At 36.5% G+C, this 22,029-nt stretch overlaps 2 protein-coding genes and 1 long non-coding RNA gene across 3 annotated transcripts; all 3 read left to right on the top strand.

The window, feature by feature from the left end:
• The first annotated feature begins 749 nt into the window (after positions 1-749).
• On the top strand, positions 750-10,442 carry rab5c (RAB5C, member RAS oncogene family). The gene is made up of 6 exons (XM_044100405.1): positions 750-1,034; positions 6,192-6,538; positions 8,166-8,317; positions 8,413-8,535; positions 8,617-8,710; positions 9,053-10,442. The coding sequence occupies exons 2-6, from the start codon at positions 6,373-6,375 to the stop codon at positions 9,178-9,180; spliced, it is 663 nt and encodes a 220-aa protein (XP_043956340.1). The 5' UTR covers positions 750-1,034; positions 6,192-6,372; the 3' UTR covers positions 9,181-10,442.
• A 912-nt stretch (positions 10,443-11,354) lies between these two features.
• On the top strand, positions 11,355-20,992 carry kat2a (K(lysine) acetyltransferase 2A). The gene is made up of 18 exons (XM_044100048.1): positions 11,355-11,837; positions 12,126-12,249; positions 13,186-13,331; positions 13,420-13,509; positions 13,592-13,773; positions 13,872-14,063; positions 14,270-14,376; positions 14,717-14,821; positions 15,212-15,348; positions 15,492-15,700; positions 15,787-15,913; positions 16,427-16,537; positions 16,626-16,769; positions 16,873-16,987; positions 17,065-17,101; positions 17,205-17,268; positions 18,870-18,954; positions 19,267-20,992. Exons 1-18 carry the CDS (start codon positions 11,613-11,615, stop codon positions 19,458-19,460), a joined length of 2,394 nt encoding a protein of 797 aa, XP_043955983.1. The 5' UTR covers positions 11,355-11,612; the 3' UTR covers positions 19,461-20,992.
• On the top strand, positions 17,275-18,338 carry LOC122821821. Its single transcript, XR_006369070.1, has 2 exons — positions 17,275-18,228; positions 18,303-18,338. It is a non-coding gene; the product is annotated as an uncharacterized LOC122821821 (long non-coding RNA).
• Positions 20,993-22,029: the final 1,037 nt, after the last annotated feature.

Below are 22,029 nucleotides of genomic sequence, written 5' to 3'. Positions count from 1 at the left end.
AATTCTAGCCATACTAAAATGAGGAACCATGCAATTTATTGTCAAAATATTTTTATCACAGCAATCACATTAATTATGATGAAGTTATCTAGTGATTTATCTAGTGATTCTGCTTAGGTATCACCAAATAGAACCTATTGCAAGTAGAGTTAGGAACCTTTAACAAGCTAAATCTTCTGTTAACAAAAGAAACAGAAAAAAAAGCTGTATTTGATGACTCTTGTTTTTTACTGATTGCAATTAGTTCATTCTAAAAGAGACAGTTCAGGGCTAAAACATTAGAAGAATTCTTGAAAAAGTCGTCACATCTGTTGGCAGAAAAAGCATGGGAAAGTACGAGATTTTACTAAATTTTGGCTGTTTAGACGTTTTATCTTTCTGTTTGGGTCTCAAATAAATGCTAAGGATTCTTCAGAGAATAAAAAATATTGGAGAACCCAACAAGTACTCTTCACAAGACTGTTATAAAACAATAGAATGTCTTCAGAGAGAGGCTTCTACTGAATCACTGTAATACAGACTACTACAGTCCATATCCAAGCCTGTAGCCATCAGTAGTATAACTCTTTGCAGGATATTTAATTTTCCTTTAAAATTAGTTTGTTTTATTTGAGCTGAATAAAATAAATAAACTTTTTTAGGATACACTCACTTATTTAATGTTCATTGTTTATTGTTCCTAAATTTCTCTGGTGCAACCTTTTGTCATCATATGCTAATTAATACGAAATTCTCTGTTGTGAACAAGTGACATAGACGGGGATAGCAGAAAGTATCTTTTAATCAATGTGTAGCACTTTCACACTTATTTCTACCCTCTGCAAAAATACTACGCATTTAGGTTCAAGCTTTGAAACTTAACCGGTGTTCTGAATCTAATAGTTTATGCAGACTGACGTTGTAATTGGTCAGACAGCCACTGACAAAAACAGTGGGAGGTTCCCGGAAAAATCGCTTAGCGGAAGGGAAGGCCAGACCCCAAGAAGCAGAAGGCAGCCGCTGCCGATGAGGCTAACGAAAGAAGAAAAAGTCATGTAAGTCGAGCTGCCTAATATGATCGAACATGTTAGGAGGGGAAACCCTTAAATATTGTCCACTCTATATTATTGAAAAGCTGTTTAGCTATATTTGGTACAATTTAACCGAAACGATGAGCCAAGTCCGAGCTCAGCCTAAATGTTCATTAGAGTGGATCGAGTGAGGCTATGAGCTTCGGGTTCTAATAGACAGAAAATTGAGAAACAACATTTCAAAGCCAAATAACAACTGCTGCTTGACAGGGTTTTGATGTGGTTTCAATTCCGGAAAGGACACAATTAGAAAGACCCTAAGTTTCTTTCGGATAGCGTGAAACAGCTGACGACGTGCGGCCGAGAAAATGAAAGTTGTCTTAATGACGTTTTTGACACAGCTGCTAACAATGCAATCAGAAGTTAACCAATTTGTAATTTTTCTCCCCAGAAACGCATTTAGTCGTCGCATAAAACACGTTAAACAAAGTTTCCTTTTCAGTTGCTTAGCATCTATGTTTTGCTGTCGTTTACGCCACTAAGCTAGTGCTAAAATGCTAGGCGAAGAAGAAAGATTAACTGTTGGAGTTTGTTTCAGGCATTTAGTCAGATGTTTATTGCTGACAATATTCTCGTTCACAGTCAGAGCTTAAAGTACCACCTTTTAAGGCCTTCGTTGGATACTCGATGATTTAATTATCTGCTAATGTCGCTCAGCTTTTGCTAGCTGTGCTAAAGCTAACCACAACCAGAAAGAAGTTTTGCTAACTTGGAAACATTAGAAACTTGAATCATTTTATGTGTTGCGAATGTGTATTTAGACATCATTTGTTTCGACTATGACAAACACTGTTTATGGAGACGGTTAAGTACTTGATAACTGTTTTTTATTTGAGAGACTCAGCAGTTTAACTGACGGATTCATAAGCAATCTGTTTTTTTGAAATGATCATACAAGAATCTCCTTTCATTCATTTTATTACATTTGCTTATTTTTGTAACCTAACATTTAATTTTGCCTTACAAATTTCAAAAGGTACCATAAATACCTTTAAATGTCATCTCATAAAGTGTCATTATCGTTGATGGGTGTTATGTTACACTTCTCTCAGTTATATTGTTAAAGTTATCTATCTACACGTGTGTCTGCTTACATTTAACAGCACATTAAATCACATGGACCTTCATAGATCCTGTTTATGGGTTAATAACAGGAGCAGAGTTTGGACCTTTGCAACAGAAAGGGATAACCAGCTATGTGCATAGGCTGTTCTGGTGTTTATGGTGTTTGGACCTTGGTCTCATAAAGCAGCAATACGTTTTGGCAAATCAGCCCTGTTAAAAGATACGTTTTCCTTTTTTTAAAAGAGTATGCTGAAGTTTGTTTTCCAAATTTGCTGTCATGTTGTATAAAGTTCAAATGTCACAACACCTAAATGGAAACAAGGGTTTGCATTTCTAATCAGGTGGGTTAGAAAGTGATCCCTTTATGTTTGGTGCCATTATTAATTGGAATAGAAACCATTTGAGTTTTGAAACTGGTAGGAATAAGTACTTAATAGTTTAGCTTTTGACTTATAGAAAAATCTAGAAGAGAAACCTAGATAGTTCAATCAAAGGCCACTAACTTGAAGAGGTGAGCAATAATTCAGTCTACTTACTAGAAAGGAATGTTTTGTTTTTTTTTCAGTTTCCGTGAAACATTCAACTAAATAACAAGATGGTGATTAGGCTTCTGACTTCTCTGTTTGGTTACTGAGCTTCTAAGAGACGTCACAAGAAAGGGAAGTTCCTATGATTTCCTATTGGCCTTGAAAGTGATTACTATCTTGTTTGCTTGTCCTGTGTTACATCAGTGCATTTGTATTTAAACTTTCAAACAAATTTTTGACTTGAAACACCGTTTTAACATCCTTTTATAAAAAGAATTTGTCATTTCATTGTAGATTCTAAATGATAATCTGCCTTTGTATCTTTACTGTTTTAACAAATGTATCTGACTTCAGTGTGTAGAACTTGAAATCTTGCTGACAGTATATTTGAAACTGCCATAGCTAAGACTGGATAGTTACTTGGTATAAGGAACAAAGGGAGACCTGTAGTGCAGCCTTTATATCAGATGCAACCAGCTGTTCTGTGACCCCACCCTTTTCCACAACATTCGCCTCTGGTTGCCTTCATAAAACTTGTACTGTTTGCTTATGCCATTTAGAACTGAGGAGCCATCTAGATAAACATACCAATTTGCCAGTGTTTTCTCTTTCAAATATGTATTACTTTTAGCTGAATTAAAGGTAAGGTTAATGTAATATTTTGCTCTGGGATTGAGCTGAATTTTAACATTTTCTTGAAAAGTAAGGAGAGGTAAAGAATGCAATTTTTTTCATTGATTATAAGTTCATATTTTTTTCTTTTATTTGTAGAAAGTCCAAATAGATAACAGTTATAAGTCAGACAATAATATGAAGTGGACAAACTTTGTATTTTTATATTTATATAAAAACAAAACAAGTTGAGAACTCAATGTTGAACCTTGTGCTACACCAACATTCTAAACTGTTTCTTTCATATTATTATTATTATTATTATTATTATTATTATTATTATTATTATTATTATTATTATTATTATTATTATTATTAATGACAATACAGGAAAGTGCATATTTCCCTGAGGGACAAAAATACATTTTAGTTATAGTACTTATTAACTTACATATACATATTTAAAGTTTGCACACACTGCCATATTTTGCATTAAACGTAGTGCAGTCCCTGTTGGTGTCTTGGACATCATGCTGGGTGCAGAGCAAACAGGAGGCCATTATGAATATTTAACAAGCTCTTGTGACTGCTGCTGCTTCTTCCTCCCTTTTCCCCTGACCATGTCCTGCTTTTTCTCTCTCTATCCCATTTCATTATCAAGGTTCTGAGTACACTTTAGAGATTCCCTCTCTCATAATGCATGATTAAAGTACAAGTGTTACAGAAAATCTTGGCGGTATTTCAGTTACCACTGATTCCTTAAGTGAGGAATGCAGGTGAGGTGTCATCAACTGCTTGCGAGCACACAAGTACAGACCGACCTTTGTTTGTCCAAGTGAGCAGAGCGCCTTCATTCCTTTCTGATTTTTTTTTTTTTTTTTTGATGCGCTATTAAATTATTGAGTTCTTGTCTGCCAGGTACCTTCGCAAAACTGTTAGCATCTGCAAAATATGCAAAAGTTGCTTTTTTTTTTTTTTTTTTTTTTTTTTTTAAAAGGAGTAGTTTTAATGCTAACCCATTAGTAGAACATGGTTGCTGTACTGTCAAATAAATCATGCAAGTCCTGAATATTTTATGGACAAAGCTGTGATCTGCAGTCACATGCTAAAGATTAAGAATGAGTTCAGCTGCATGCTGGGGAAAAGCCCTGCTTTTTTTATTATTATTATTTTTTTTTTTAAAAGCTATTTGCACTTATTTCTTCTTTTCAGTACATTACCACATTCTACCAGCAAAAATCTATCCTTCGTAGTCAGTGTAAGAATTCAGCGTCAAACTGTCTGTGTTAGAATGCTGGATTTATTGTGTTCAGCAGTTAAGTGTTCTGCAATCTTCACTTCCTGCTTTTAGCTGAGTTGTTTCCTGTCCTTTTACGGAGCAGAAGCTGACTGACCTAATGTTCGTCATCCAGCTGAAAAAGAGATTTGGTGAAGTTTTAAGACAGTCGTGTCTGGCAAACATGAAGCGAAATGCGCTGGTATGTAGGTATGCAGTAGTTGTAAAAGTCTCAGTGGTTTATAAATACTGAATTACAATGAATCAAAAATATTGCAGTGGCTTACTTCTGCCTCCGTTTGAGTTCCCCTTTTTTACTCTTGACTACACAGAGTCAAACAATAAATATTTTTAGTTATAAAGACTGAAGAGGTGTCGTCTTCAGTCTTTGCAAAACACATTTGAATATTGAAATTGTATATTTTAAAATCTTAAGTTGAATTTTGGGATTTATGTTTATCTTAACTGATAAATGCATAAATTAATACTGAATACATGAAATGTATCAGAAGGCCTTGTTGCCAAATGTCTGGGATTTAATTATACACCTTTTTGTTTATGTGTTTATGTGGGACTCTTTAGATGCACTTTAATAGCCAATGATGGACAGAAATGTTCAATAATATTCTTATAGTTAGCTGTAAGGAAATGTGGTTGTGTCAACATCTTCCAACAGGAAGTTGTTTATGGTTATTTTGACTTCATCAGTGCTCAGCTGGCTTAGATAAGGGTCATCTTTAGAAAAAAAAAAACTTTTTATCATTATGTATCTGCATAATTAATTATAAAAATACGAAAGTAAATTACCTCCTTGTCACCTGTCTGACTAGGCCACAGTTTGATTGGCTTCTAGGTAACTGGCTGCACTTTAGTCTATTCCATTTAAGAATAAAAGAAAGGACTGAGCTGTGTGTTCCTTAATGTTGCACCTTTTCTATTTTTTACATGTCTGTCTTGAGACTTCTTATTTCCATGTGATAGACTGTGGGCCTGTTATTGGACAGCTGTTGTTTTATGACATGTTAGAACCAGGTGCATTAATGAGTGTTGCTTTTCATGCTCTGCTTCTTTACATGCCCTACAGATAGCCGCTGCAGCTTTTGGTTAATAGATCTGTTTATATTAATCATTCCATTTTGCCTTTGTCAAGTACCTTTACCTGATATTGTCTCATAATCATGTTCAGTAAATATATGTTGCATTATATGGGTTAAGGAAAAGGACTTGTATTTCTAGTTTACAAACAATTTTAACTTTAAGTAATCCAGAATAGATTATTTTTGCCTTTTGTTTCAGTCCTTAGTGGATGCAGTAGCATTTCAAGAATCTTAATAGTATGGTCTGACTGTAGCCTGTGGGAGAAAAACCAAGGGCACAATTTCAAATAAGCCATGAAGTGTTCTCCTTTAGCACTTGTTTATACCAAACATGGTTAAATGAATAACTCTCAAACTGGGTAATGAGTCTGATGGTGGTGTTTTGCATCAACAACTTCAGTTTTAACAACAAAGCTTTAGTGCAAAAGTATAAGGATGATTTCTGTTTCTGGTGGATTTTGCTTTTGATTGTATTTGGAGACTGTGGTTGTTTAGTAGAAACTCAAAAAACTGAAATGCATTTTTTTGTTGTTGTCTTTTACAGCTCTCAGTAGTGAGGTGTCGTCTTCCTCCAGGAAAGCTACCTGCATGACCTGAGCCTGCCTGCGTTTACCTCAGCTTCACCATCCTTCTGCAAAAAAACTTAAACCTTTACTTATTCATCCTCTCCTCCCCCGCCCCCCCACACACGGCCTTTTTTTTCTTGTAATTTCCAACGCTGCAATATGGCAGGGCGAGGTGGACCAGCACGGACCAACGGCACCGCTGCTAGCAACAAGATTTGTCAGTTCAAACTAGTGCTTCTGGGAGAATCTGCAGTAGGAAAGTCCAGCCTGGTGCTGCGCTTCGTCAAGGGCCAGTTTCATGAGTATCAAGAGAGCACCATCGGAGGTAAGGACTTCAGGATTTCTCCATATTTTCTATGACAGATACTTCTGTAAAGCACTGCATTTGTAACCTGTAATATCAGTGAGTTCTGATGTGGTAATTTATAGATGCATGGCATATTTCAAATACAAATCAACATAAAAAGGCTTTCAGATTTCAGAAATTCTCACTTTTATCCTTTAGATTACAAAACACTGAATAAAAATAAAATCTGACTAAAATTAGATTAGCTAGCTTAGTTTAGATTTCTAAGATGATCAATAAATAAAAAGTTAAATTAAATTGCATGCCTTTTAAAACTTTTCACAACTGCATATGGGAAAAACAACATTGAAATCCTTGTTTTTCTTTCTCAATTTCAGTCTGTTTTTTGTGCTGTAATCTTCCACTGGTATACAGAAGTAATTTAAAAATCATTTGGGATATCTAAAAGGTGCAAAAAGCTGATAGACTTTTAATTAAATATTTTTGCACATGAAGTTATTTGGTTATTGTAAAACATCCATGTGGGTGTTTTGGTTCTGAACTGATTGTGCACTCTTGATTTAAAACATCAGACATCAGCCCTGAAGGAGAAGACTTGTCCTTGCCAGTGGAAGTGATCTGACTTCTGGCAGGTCTTACTCATATCTGTTGTCAGTTTAGTTAGGAGAAGGACTGGTAAGACTAGTTCTTCCAAGACTTCAACTGGCTTCAGGCTCTTCACACAAAGAAGGCAGACATCTTTACCAAAACTGGTCAAATTGCAGAAAGTGACAGATGTTTGTTTGGCTGTTTAAATTGACCTTGATTGTAGCATCAAATCAAAATGAGTTAAAGATTTAAAATTAAAGCTTTGAATTAAAGGAGGAATGTTATGAATTGCTAAATAGAAATATGTTAATCCATCTGAAACTGGATTAACAACTGGAAACTTTCCACCTTTCTTTCTTGTATTCCACAAGTTTTTGTGTTTTCTCAGTAGTGAGAAAACACACAAAAACCTATTTCAGAAGATACAAACACTTCACTGGGCAGCAGTTTTAGAAATGTTTTTTTATATAAATGTTCAGGATATTCAAGGCAGTCAAGTGAAAATTTAAGTTTGTACTTGTATGAAATAAGTCATTTCATAGTCACTTTTTTCCTAACTGTCTTCCCTGCTGTATCCGGTTTCTGATGAGTCAACTTGCATAAGAATGTAGGAACAGGATACTCGCCAAAGAATGGGTGAAAATAAAACGAGTCAGCACTTTTCTTTTTTTGCTTTCTATTGAACTTGTGGTCAGCGGCATGCCTGGTCAAAGATTAAAAAGCTTTAAAATATGTACTATGCAAGAAAGAGCTAAGCTTTAGGTGTCATGTGAGAGATGGCTGATTGCGTAAGTGTGCATTTCATAAACTAACATTTCCTCCTGGTAAAGTGAGTTGCTTTCTTTTATGTTTACTACATTTTTTTATTTATTTATTTGATTTTTAGCATTTTTAGCAGATTATGAACGTGAATAATTGATTTCATATTATTATTGTGTCCTAATTTAGTTATGTTTTTTTTCTTTATTATAACACCTAGACTTATTCTGAAGAAAAGTCAAATATTCTCTCTCTTTTATTAATCAGTTTAAAATTCTATTTCTAATTATTTTTTTAGCTGCCTTCCTCACACAGACGGTATGTTTGGATGATACAACAGTCAAGTTTGAGATCTGGGACACTGCAGGACAGGAACGGTATCACAGCTTGGCGCCTATGTACTACAGAGGAGCCCAGGCTGCCATTGTGGTCTTTGACATCACCAACACAGTGAGTAACAACCAAAACGCTCTAGTCGTCTATTTGCATAATCAAGTCAGATTTAAGTGTAATATCACACTGTTTTGCACCTTTCTGTTATAAAGGATACATTCACACGTGCAAAGAACTGGGTGAAGGAGCTGCAGCGACAAGCCAGCCCCAACATTGTTATTGCACTGGCAGGAAACAAAGCCGACCTGGCCAGCAAGAGAGCTGTAGATTTCCAGGTATGGGGAATAAATACAGAATCTACTACAGATTAATTTTCAAGGTCAAAATGCCCTGAGATGTTTCCTTTGGTCCTGTAGGAAGCACAAGCTTATGCAGATGACAACAGTTTGCTCTTCATGGAAACTTCAGCCAAGACCGCAATGAATGTTAATGAGATTTTTATGGCTATAGGTGAGTGTTTCTCAGAAGTCCAACTATTAATTCATTAATCATTTAGAGAGGCTGAGAATAAATTGGAACCTCTTAGTAACACTATAAATGTACTTAAATAAATTTTGCTTTTGACTGAAAAAAAAATATTAGCGCCTTCTATCGTAGACATTTCAGTGTAAAAGTTTTCTGTTTCTTCTTTCAATATATATTTAATATTTGTTTTAATAAATGTGATTGTACTTAAAATTTTGGTAATTTGTTTCCATTTTTTAGGTTCATTTTTAGATAATTGGTCGTAGAATCCATTGTTTCAATACTTTAAGCCAGAGATTTACCAATTATTTTTATTCTCTGCAACAGCCAAGAAACTTCCGAAGAACGAGCCTCAGGGTGGAGCGGGACCGGGCGGACGGGCCAGAGGTGGCGTGGACCTGCAGGAAACTGCTCCACAGGGCAGAAGCGGCCAGTGCTGTGGGGGTGGAAACTAACTAACTCAATGAATCAGCTGATCCAGCCGATCAACAACACCAGATATTAGCCAGCTGTAAAACGACGCCCCGTTGGTCAAACCAAACCACCAAAAGACCAACTTATCCTCTCAGCACCAACTAACTGTTTGACAAAATGAGCATACTGGCCAGTAGATTGCCAGATCCCACTGATGGTTCCAGCTTGATGAACCTGCCAAAAATACAATAAATCAACCTACAGGCTTATTCACAGAATCTTGTTTTTCACCCCTGGACTCGCCATTCCATGACCTTTCTTTTGATGATGGACATGACGTCACCTTGGAGGGGGAAAAAAACTAATCCCATTCATGGACGGAAAACAAACAGAAGTCATTAACAATTGCTCCTAAGAGAGGCATCTTGCCCTCTGTTTTGTTTGCATAGAGGAAATCTAATTAATGGAAAAGGAAGGAAAATGTGTAGGTTTGATAACCCTGTCGTTGCACAACTTGGACTCACTGTTCAAATGCACCATAAATGTTTCCATCATGGTCTTATGTTAAAAGCAAGGTGCATATAGAGTCTTAAGGAATTGGATCAGGAGGTTTTCACCAAGAGAGAACAAATGGGCAGATTTCTTATAGAGCTGAGCTGTGTAGATTGAATGATTATCTCTGTTATTATAGTTTTTCTTTTGGCACAGACTGGTCAGTATGATTTTGAAACCTATCTTAAGGTTTTACAATCATTTATCTATGTTATCCAACAAATACATTAAATACAACTTTATTAACAATTTCACCCTTATGTAATTTTAGCATTAATGTAATGTTTTTGAATTATCAGTGTAAAATGGGAGATGTGTAAAGATATTTTTTTTTCCTTTTCTTGACCAAAATCACAACTGCATTTAAAACATATTTCTGTATTTGTAACAGACTTTTGAAGTTTGAAATCAATCTGTAGTTACTGTCTAAAGAACAAATCTTCCCAATCTGTTTGTATTCTGTCAAATTTAATTATTTTTCATGTCTTAATTTCTTTTTTTCTCTGGAGATTCATGGTATTAAATGCACTGGTTCTGTCATCAACTTTGTGAATTGAAATGTTATCCTCAGCTTTCATTTCAAGGAGGGCTTGAGTTTGAGTAATCTTGTCATCCTACTGTGTCATCACCATCTTGCACAGAAGAACTTGCACCAGAACAGCGCTCACTGCTGTAAAGTGGGTAACGGGTAGAGGATGTGTAGAGAAGGAGGAAAGAAAATGTAATTTTACAAATAAAAGAGCCGAAGGTATCTTCTTTTTGAGTTATTTATTTTTTCATATAAAGTGTTAACTTGTTTTTCAAAGAATAAATCCACTTTTGATGGTAGAGTTATTTATGCTATGCAGTAAATGCTCTAAATTTAGTATTAAAAATGTCAACATGACATTAAAACCTCACCTTTATAGCTATATGATTTGTAAAGGCTTCGACAGACTGGCGACCTGTCCAGGGTGTACCCCGCCTCTCGCCCGGAACGTTAGCTGGGGATGGGCACCAGCAACCCTCCCGACCCCATTTGGGACGAAGGGTGAATAGAAAATGGATGGATGAATGGATTTGTAAAGGTGTTGGAATAACCAATGAAATACCGCGATGCCCCGCTCTCACTTTTTGCAACATACTACTGGTCAGCTGGCTGGGAAAAAAGGGTAGAATCGGCGGACACACATGCGCTACCGATTTCTTTGCCATACAAACAAACCTGGAATGGAGTAGTGGAACGGAGTGGCAATGTGATCACAATGCACTGTAAGCTATGTAATGTGCTTTGAGGCAGTTGACCAAAATCCCGGACGATTTTTAAATTCCCCCCGGACATTTTTTTAGGTCTGAAAAGTAGGACACGTCCGGGAAAAAGAGGACGTCTGGTCACCCTAGCTAATATTGTCCTAATACTCCCAGCGCTGTGTGGTGAAACAGTTCAAACGTAGGCTACGTTTTGCATTAGATACTTCAAAAAATGCTACATTACATTATGCTCTGTTTTCGTATATTAAAATATCAAACTTTAAAGAAACAGGATTGACTTATTTTTGCAGTAGTTTGAAAATTTTGCTTTCCTGTTTTAAATAAAAGCCATCAAGTATTTTTTTTCACTTAACACCTGCTCATTTCCACACTCAAAGGGTTAATTGTGTTGCAGCTTCCCTCTTTTCCCACTAGGGGTGGTAAGGTTCTTGAAAACCTGTAGGTTGCTGCAAATGATAATCTCATTTTATAATAGGATAAATATTTTTGACAAGTAAAATTGGACTTTTTTAAATTAAGCGTGAGATTCCGTTATTATCTGAATATAACACAATCTCCTGGTAAATGTTACTTTTAGGTTTGTATATGGAAAACTCATTTGTCTGACTGCACCTAAAGGCAGCGTATGCGCTAATCGGCAGCGGAGGGAATCTGTACCCGCAGCGTGGATATGTCGGACCCGGCTACACAGGCCTTACAGCCCCGGCTTCTCCAAGCCCAGTCGAGCGGCTCAGCGGGGTCCGGTGCTGCTGCAGCAGGCTCCGGTACAGGGAACAGCGATCCGGTTAGACCAGGACTTAGCCAGCAACAGCGTGCGAGCCAAAAGAAAGCCCAAGTCCGAGCTTTTCCACGGGCGAAAAAGCTTGAAAAACTTGGCGTATTCTCCGCGTGCAAGGTAGCTAACATGGCTAGCCAAAGTTTACAACAACAAGGCAGTTATGTGATTGTATCATATTTAATATACCCTATATAACAACGAACTATTAACACAGTTTATCTGCGTAGCTGTACAGCGTTGTAGCTAGCTACTCTGGCAGAGAAATGGGCATTTAAAATAAACGCAAACCTGTGGAAGGATATTTTTCCTCGGCTAGCTTAATTTACATCAGTTATTGGCTTGCAGAAACGTGAATTAGTGTTCAATTTAAGTCGCCCGTGTGGTTTGTTTTGTTTTTATTCTCAGGCCAGTGACACATGCAAGTGCAATGGATGGAAAAACCCAAACCCCCCTTCAGCTACACGGATTGATCTGCAGCAGCAAGCAGCCAGTCTGAGCGAGCCCTGCCGCAGCTGTGGACATGCACTGGGTACAAACTAACCAGACCCCTTCTCCGAATAACATACAGAGCGCTGTGCATTTAAACACCAGTTACATTTCTGAAATTATAATTGGTCTACATGCAATGTGGATTTGGTTATTTTGTCCCTACCAAACCATACACAAGAATTATATTTCTATTTTTGCAGAGAGTATCTGTTTAAGTGGGTTCCACACAGTTTAAATCGCTCCAATGTGATCATAGAAGGGGAGGGGGGTCTTTATATATGTATGTATATATATATATATATATATATATATATATATATATGTGTGTGTGTGTGTGAGTAAACAAAAATAAAATCTCAAAATTAACATGTAAATCACAGGTAAGGGCAAATACAACTGTAACCAACAAAATCTAAAGCCTTTATGCTAGTGAAAGGAGTAAGTCTTTATTTACATCATTTTAATTATATATGCCCATTTCATAGCAAACATCATGTCAAGGTGCCATCCTCAAAGTTCGTAATAAGTTGTTCTTGTGTTGGGAGGGAGTGGAATTGAAATAGATTAGAAATGTTCTTAATTTAAGAAAATAATAAATTTGGGCTGACATGTCAGATACAGCTTAGATTAGTTTGAATCAAATAAAATATTTATTATTGCCATGGCAAGTTGAAACTTTAAATAGTCTTTGATAAATCTTAAGGATGGGGTTCCACGTGGTTCTGTTCATGGTATTATTTTACTTGCATTTCATTTGCTTCATTATATCATCTTCCAGGATTGTTCTGAGATAGTGATTTATTGTTTAAGCCATTATAAAACTTAGTGTCAAATGGACAAGCTGAGATGGATTTTATATTCAAGATTAAAAAGAATATCTACTTACAAAACGCTTTCATTGATCTTTTATCCACCTTGAACTTGGCAGATATTTGGTAAGGAGACTGAATATTTATACTGATGTTTTGTCCCACAGCTGATCATGTGTCCCATCTGGAGAATGTGTCTGAGGATGAGATTAACAGGCTGTTGGGGATGGTGGTTGACGTCGAGAACCTTTTCATGTCTGTACACAAAGAAGAAGACACTGATACCAAACAAGTGTACTTCTACCTTTTCAAGGTAACCCAGTGCTTCAGTTCAGCTGCAATGATTTTAATTGCCACAGTAGACAGCTTTGTGATCAATGTATTCCCTTGTTTCCCTTAAGCTACTGAGGAAATGCATCCTGCAGATGAGTCAGCCTGTTGTAGAGGGATCTCTGGGAAGTCCACCGTTTGAAAAGCCCAACATTGAGCAGGTAATACAAAGCTTATTATAGCAAACAAAGTTTCAAGAACAATTTTTGTTTTGCTAATTTTGTCCTCCTTTTTGTTGTGCAGGGCGTTTTGAATTTTGTACAGTACAAATTCAGCCACCTTGCGCCAAGGGAGAGACAGACCATGTTTGAACTATCAAAGATGTTTCTCATATGTCTGAATTACTGGAAGCTTGAGACACCGACGCAGTATCGTCAGCGCACCCAGAAAGACGATGCAACAGCATACAAGTTGGACTACACCAGGTGTGTGCAGGAGTTTACAAAAAGAAAGCATGTGTTTATTTTCTTGATCTATGTTAGGTTCTTTGCTTAACAGAAGTTTTGATCTCCATTGCTGCCAGGTGGTTGTGCTACTGCCACGTCCCGCAAAGTAATGACAGCCTGCCTCGCTACGAGACCACGCAGGTGTTTGGCCGAAACTTACTCAAATCCATCTTTACTGTTACTCGCCGCCAGCTCCTGGAGAAGTTTAGAGTGGAGAAGGACAAACTGCTGCCAGAGAAACGCACACTTATCCTTACGCACTTTCCCAAGTAAGCGCAGCTTCTCCGATGCCGCCATTTAATGTGGCTTCTGAATGTAGATGCAACAAGGTAGTTGATGAGTTTCTGTATAATTTTACATTTCTTATTTTCCAAAAATCACTCTGTATTTATTAATTAACTTAATCTTGAATATTTACATTGTAGTCTATTTATCATCCTTTATAGATCACTTATTCATGGATGCTTGTTTCCAGGTTCTTGTCGATGCTGGAGGAGGAAATCTACGGGGAAAATTCACCGATATGGGAGGCTGACTTCACCATGCCTGCCTCAGAAAGCACTCAGATTGGACATCAGACAGGTGAGGCGGTTCTGGAGTCACTTATTTTATTAAAATGGACATTATAAGAATAAAACATATTTTTAAGAACCCACAAATGGTCCTGTGATGACATGTCAGGGTTTTCTGCATGGCCAAACCTGTGCATCCTAAAAGTTGTTAAATCTCTTTCAATTGTAGATTTTTTTTTTTTCACTTAGCAAAATTGCGTATTTCAAATTCTCTTGAGACCTCTTTAAACTCCATACCTCATTTCTCAGTATCGTTAAATTTACTGTTCAGACATAACCCTTTATGTCTGAATAGTTATGCTGTTCGAAAAGTTGTGTGGATTTGTAACTGTGTGGTTTTGTGTTTGCAGTGATCAGTCCTGCTTCAGCGTCCGGGTCTCCTGCTTTGTCCAAATGTCTGAACAGCTCCTCCTCTCTGGGCAGTACAGATACAGGAGGCGTAGAGCCCATCACAGGTCAGTGACCGACTCTCATTTGGTTTACTCTTTGAGCTAAAAGTTCCACTCTGCCTGGCAAAAAAAAAAAAGAACTGCAGATAGATGTTTACTCTGCTTGATGCCGATGATTTGACCCGTCTTAAACAGTCTTGCACATTTTCCAAGACCACAGGATTTCTCTTTAGAGGTGATTGTTTAAGAAATTAGAACCAGTTAGCCTTGTAGTTATTTGGTTAGTTAAATCCAGATAGCAACTTTATTTTTTGGAAAGATGGTACGCACAAAATTGTATTTGATTTCATGAAATATAGCAGTCTGGCCTAAAATTTGAAAATATTTTCACAAAAATGAACTATATAAAAAGGCCTAATTGTTGTTTTAACCTGAAAAATGTCACTTCCTCTTTAGGGGACAAACGCAAACTTCCAGAGGCATTGACGCTGGAAGATGCTAAGAGGATCCGTGTGATGGGGGACATTCCTATGGAGTTGGTGAATGAAGTTATGATGACGATCACTGATCCTGCTGCTATGCTCGGACCGGAGGTCTGTTCCACTAAACCTGCTCAGCAATTAGTATCATTTGATTTACAGTAATCTACTAAATATTTCTCCCTTTATGTTAAATCCACTGTAGTTTTTATGTATATAAAAAAACAAAAATACTAACAGATAATTAATGGTTCTAGACTAATCTTCTGACACCTAATGCTGCTCGTGACGAGACAGCCAGACTAGAAGAGAGACGGGGCATCATTGAGTTCCACGTTATCGGAAACTCTCTTTCTCAAAAGTCTAACAAGAAGATCCTGATGTGGCTTGTTGGCCTTCAGAACGTATTTTCCCATCAGTTACCTCGCATGCCCAAAGAGTACATCACACGACTCGTGTTTGACCCGTAAGTGAATGTTCTCCTACTTTATTTTTTGTCTTTTTTTTTTTTTTTTTCTGGCCAACCTTTCCTAATGATCCCTGTTTCCACAGGAAGCACAAAACCTTAGCCCTCATTAAAGATGGCCGTGTCATTGGAGGCATCTGTTTTAGGATGTTCCCCACTCAGGGCTTCACAGAGATAGTGTTCTGTGCTGTCACATCCAATGAACAAGTCAAGGTAACTATGACCTGGACTACCTTCCACATTGCTTGTGTTTTTCTGTCACTCTTTAAAGTTTCAGTCGTTTATTTTTTTCCAACCTCATTGGAGAGTTTTCATGCATCCCTGTTAACAAGCACGTTGTAACATCTTAATCAGATTTAAATCCAGACTTTAACGAGATCAATAAAGAAACATTGATTTTAGGAAAAAAATAAAACATTTTGGTCTATTCAAAGTTGGAGTTGCTGGTGTTTGTGTTTGGACAGAGTTGGCCCAAGTCATAAGCAAACTAGGTTGCTCCACATGGCCCACAAACCATCAGGAACCTCCTTTTGATAGAGTTTATTAAAAAGGAGAATATATCAGTATAGATAAATGAAAACATTTTTAAGATTTAAAGAAATTGGCAAGTTTAGTTTGTAAAAGCATAAATACAGTGTGGGAAGATCTGCAAGATATTTTGTTTGACATCTGTTTGTCATACATCTCAGTAAATAACAGCAATTTATCTTTTTACTTATTTTAAAGGGCTATGGCACCCACCTGATGAACCACCTGAAGGAATATCACATTAAACACAACATCCTTTATTTCCTCACTTATGCTGATGAGTATGCCATTGGCTACTTCAAAAAGCAGGTACTGGAGGCACAACAAGTCCATTATCAGTGCTTCTGTTGATTCATGTCTCATTTTATCCTTAATAATATAATTTTTTTCTATATAGGGTTTTTCCAAAGATATCAAAGTGCCCAAGGGTCGATACCTGGGCTATATCAAAGACTATGAGGGAGCAACCTTGATGGAGTGTGAACTAAATCCAAGGATCCCCTACACAGAGCTTTCTCACATTATTAAAAGACAGAAGGAGGTGTGTAAGGATGATAATCTCTGTATTGCAAAAAAGACCAGCTTTGAGTGTTTCTGTGTTTGTAATACGTTTATTATATCCAATTTTGGCTTGATCATTCTAGATTATAAAGAAGCTGATTGAGAGAAAACAAAGTCAGATCAGAAAGGTTTACCCAGGTCTGACCTGCTTCAAAGAGGGTGTGCGACAGATCCCAGTGGAAAGCATCCCTGGAATAAGTGAGTGTGTACAAGGTGTAAGCTGACATGTACAATTAAATTATTTATCATATGACTAAGATCTGTATTCATTTCAGGAGAGACAGGCTGGAAACCTAGTAACAAGGACAAAGGGTAAACACCTTCAATAGGCTGCATTGATTATTTTCCCATTTTTTAAAATCTTTTATTTGCATGTAGATAGTCTTCTGCATCATTTATAGTTTATCTTTTGCAGGAAAGAGGTGAAAGACCCTGATGTGCTTTACAACATGCTGAAGAACCTTCTGGCACAAATAAAGGTTAGAATCACCTGCATCAACAGAAAACAAAAATGACCAAACTGGGACTAATAAAAATGGTACTACATTGGCTTGAAAAGTATAGAATTTGTATGAATCATTTTCTTTAACTGGTTCAGTGTTGGAAACAAGAAAATATAGAATATCAAAGGTTTTCTTTTTCTGAGCACATTCCTTAAACCATATGTTCACCAATCTGTACACTAGATTTGATCAGTTTTCAGGAATTCAAAATATCTTAAATTTTCTTTTCTATTCAATAAGTGGATTAAGACTAAGAACGACTGATGGATTTCGGTGAAGAAAACCATCAACCAGCAGTGTGTACTTTAAAAACTTATTTTACAAAAATTGGGTAAACCCCGCACACATAATGTGAGGGATAAATTGGCCTAAACTTGTAAATCCTTGATTTTATGTTTTTACAAATACAAAGTACTTGCAGCATAATTTTTCTCCTTTGCTCACAGCAAACTGGAAAAGCACTTTATGCTTATATCACCACTTCCATTTAAAGTTTTACCATCAGTATTTTGTTTTCTGAGTTGTAGAATCAAAACAAAACAAAACATTCAGACAATGCATTTTGGCCTTTTGATTGGATAGAAGACCTCCGAATTTTATACCATAACAACACAATGAACATTTCCACTGTTTGTTTTGTTAAAACCATTGTTGGCCAATTTTAGTATTTTGCAATAGCCTGAAAGTTGAAACCTCTCAACAGTTTCAGAAGCAGTTGAGAAGTTGCAAAGGTTTTGTTTCTAGAATAAAGCACCCAATTTAACCAATGAATAATTAATAAGGACAGTTAGTGCATAAAAGCTGCTATATGGTAGCATTAGCACATTATTAAAGCTGAAAGGACAACGACAGATACCACAGATCCTGGGTCTCACTGCCTCACCTGGGACAGGAGGTGCAACGGTTCTGGAAGATGCTGTGAATCATGTGCTGGAGGTCAGATGAACTAAAATTCATTTATCATCATTAACCTCTACTGAAACATAATCCTTTTCCTCTTCATTTTTTAGATCTGTGCCAACTTAGACTCAGTTATTGTCTCAAACCACTCACACATTCTGTACCCTAACTTTTTCAGTTTGTTGTGTTCTGTGATGAAGCACAAGGGGAAAAAAAAGAATCTGTCTTATGCAATTACACTGCATGACTGATTTAAAATGTAGAGGAAGTGTTACATTTGTCCTTAGATAAAGGATTTCTAGGTTTAAAGTTGGAAAGTCTGAACCTACTCTTTACTAATATGCTTATGGAGATTTGTGATTGCCACAGTAAAATAATATTTAAATATAATTTAATTAGACTTGTCACTTTGTTTCATTAATTTTTTTTACACATTATGTACTTCTTATGAAGTGAAAATCCTTGTGTTTTGAATAATTTGTTTTCAAAACAAGCTGTTAATTTTTTGACTATAGCACAAGCATTTCTAGGGTAAATGTTTTATATTCACTGGCCCAAAATGTTCTTGAAGCCATCGAGAAAGTCTGAAATTTTGGGTCTAGAAAAGTGTGGAGTTATGAAGCAAACTGTTTTTTGAAGCTATGTAGTAAATTGATTTTATTCTATTTTCTTGTCAGACTCATCCTGATGCTTGGCCTTTCATGGAACCAGTGAAGAAATCTGAAGCTCCTGATTACTATGAAGTTATCCGCTTTCCTATTGGTAAGAGAGCATCTACCTCTTTTTAATAGATTAACATCATCTATATGTTTATTCTTATTTTAAGAATATCCTATTGGTTTACTTGATAAATCCTTCACTATTTCTATGAAATAGTGAAGGATTTAATAAATAGATCTTGATGCCTTGATGTCATTTAATAAATAGATCTTGATGTCACTTTTTCAAAAATATTTTAATCCACTCCTTTCCTGGACTGGCTTAGAATTAGCAAATGCATAAATGCTGTGTCTTATTTTGGAATTTCTGGATTTCCTTAGCACTATTAAGTGTTTTCTTTACTTTTACATTGAGACCTGAAGACCATGACAGAGAAACTCAAGAACAGATACTATGTAACCAAGAAGCTCTTTATTGCGGATCTTCAGCGAATCATCAGCAACTGTCGCGAGTACAACCCTCCAGACAGCGAGTACTGCAAGTGTGCCAACACGTTGGAGAAGTTCTTCTACTTCAAATTAAAAGATGGAGGCCTGATAGAGAAATGAACTATAGCTCATGTTAAAAAATATTGCCAGCTTTCATCATATCTGGGGTAAGAAAAATGTATGAAAACAATACATTTTGGAAAGGATTTATGGGACTTAAGAAAAGAAAGGCATCAAGAGTCAGCTGAGCATTAACAGTGTCAAACTGACATCTTCTTCAAGTCATCTTGTGGCATTTCCCAGAACTCAGTGGGAGAATAATGTGAATTATTCATGCCTCATTGAGTGTACCAAAGTTTTATAGGTCCAAGATTTAAAACCGCTTCTGTTGTGTTATTTACTGATTCATATTTATTGTCATTGAATGATGGTTTAGTTGTATAAAACAAGCCACAGGAGCCAGTGTATGTTAGAAAACTGGACTTTGGGACCTAAAGCCATGTTGCCTTCTGTTACTGAACGACACTTGAACATCCCAGCCAGTTCACAGGTGTGAAGGTTGCCCTTCTCAGAGGGTTTGTTTGGAGAGAGTGAAAGTTCACTCAAAATACTGAGTCCACTTGAATCAGTCATTAATTGAAAAATGTAAATAGATTTTCGTTTGCTATTACGTGGAAAAAAAAGTTTGTTTTCGTCAAGTACTGGTGGTCTTTTTTTTTGGATTATAGAGAAATAAGTTTTATCATTTAGGGAAACAGCTTTTTGAGGCATTTACTCCAGACAAATGACTCTGTTTGGCCTCACTTCCAGGCATGGAATTGGTTTTAAATATTTCCTGTGCCAAACTAAGCAGTTTCCAGAAAACAAACATTTTTGTGATCACAACATAACACACTTTCATGATATTGAAGAAGCTCTCCAAGCATCATTCCATTAGCAAGGGGTTGTACCAGATACTTTACTACAAGGTTTCATTATTAGCTTTAAAAAAATACCTGTATTGGTGAATAGCAGGTGATGGCACCAGTTATTTCTTTTGTAGTCAGTTTTCTCAAACATGTTATAAGTAGTAATGTGTTTAACATAACACACAATTTTTTTGTTGGATTATTGAGATGAAGATGCAAACAAAGTAGGGAGAAGAGATCCAGGAAGACTTGACTTTGGTTTAATTCTCACATCATATTGACTGCACACAACCCAAAGTGGATGTTATTGCATAACAGTTTACATTTTTCCTTTTTAGAAAATAACCCACCTGTTTTTGCTGTTTATGCATTTGCTATTTACCTATAAAACATTTTTTTTTATTATTGGTCAGTGTCAAAGTGCTTCCTGAGCTGCATCTAGTTTTTTAGGGAAGTAAATGTCAAATGCTGACTGATTCAGCGTATTGAATGTTTTATTGACACTGTATTTATGTGATAATCTTTTATTTTGTACTTGAATGACTTAAGAGCTTTGTTGAAGTGATGTCAGTGCTGCATTATTCAGGGTTTTCAATAACGCAATTTCACCTTAAATCCACTTATGCTGCATTTCAATCTCTTAAAAAAAGCTTCAATTGGAGTGAAGCTTCCGGCTGTTGAATTGAATGCCATTTACTGTAAAACTGTTCACGACAATAAATACGTTTTTATGTAAGTATTTGATCACGTTTTCAGGTGATTTCCATCTCTGAAGAAAAACATCAACTTGTGTGATTTAACTTTGAGGTCATCCAAGAGGTTAATCGTCTATGGAAATTCTGGTTCTAAAAAGTATAGAAGGTAATCTTTAAAGCATTTAGCATCCATTTTAAGTTGTAGTCAAGTGTGAGAGATTAAATATGATGGGATGAGGTCTGGTTTGCTGTAAAGTTGGTCCTGTCATTTTGGAGAAAGAGTGTCTATGTTCCAACTCTTGCATATTGTTGCAAGATAGGGATTCTGTCCAAAAGATTCACATACCACATATATGCAGCTGAAAGTTACCTCGACCATTTCTATGTTAATTCTTAAAAAATGGATGCAAAGCCCCATCTTGGTTTTGACAGAACATTTCTATGGATTCTGACTGGATTTCACTGGATTTAATTTACAAAGCTTGATAGGGAGAAATGTCAATGTGCAAATTTTGTGGAGAATCATCAATTGCTGTGAAAACTGGCTGATTTCTTAGATTTCTCCTTCCATTTCACTAAATGTGTTCATGTTTGTGGTTTTGACATAAGAAATAAAAAAAAAGTACATGGCATATATATAATTTTGGGAGGCATACTTCCATTGTGGGTTTGTAACTAGGATTCTCCAGAGTCAGCTGGAAAGACATGTCTGGGTTCCTTTCTTAGATCTGTGTTACCCAATCTCAGAGAAGTTGGAGGATAAATGGATGTGCATTTCCTGCCGCATTTTTGTGTCTGTGTACTTGATTGTGCCTGTTTAATTAAAAAGGCATTAATATCTGCCCGAGGTTTCAAAAGAATACATTAGACGACATTAAGTTTTATTGTTTTTTTGACTTGGGCAGAATAAATTGACTTCACTTACTTCCATTGGACCTTACCAGAGGGGCCGCTTTTCATTGGCTGATGCACATTCTACGTGGTCACGTGGGTGGCCGTCTCACAAACACACGCTTCTCGTTAGCTAAGTACAGCATAATAGCAGTTCTGATACAACTTCTACAACTTGAAGCCTGTCTGCTGCAC

This window comes from Gambusia affinis, linkage group LG19, assembly GCF_019740435.1.
Source record: "Gambusia affinis linkage group LG19, SWU_Gaff_1.0, whole genome shotgun sequence".
Taxonomy (NCBI): domain Eukaryota; kingdom Metazoa; phylum Chordata; class Actinopteri; order Cyprinodontiformes; family Poeciliidae; genus Gambusia; species Gambusia affinis.
This window is presented reverse-complemented; position numbering and strand designations above follow the sequence as displayed.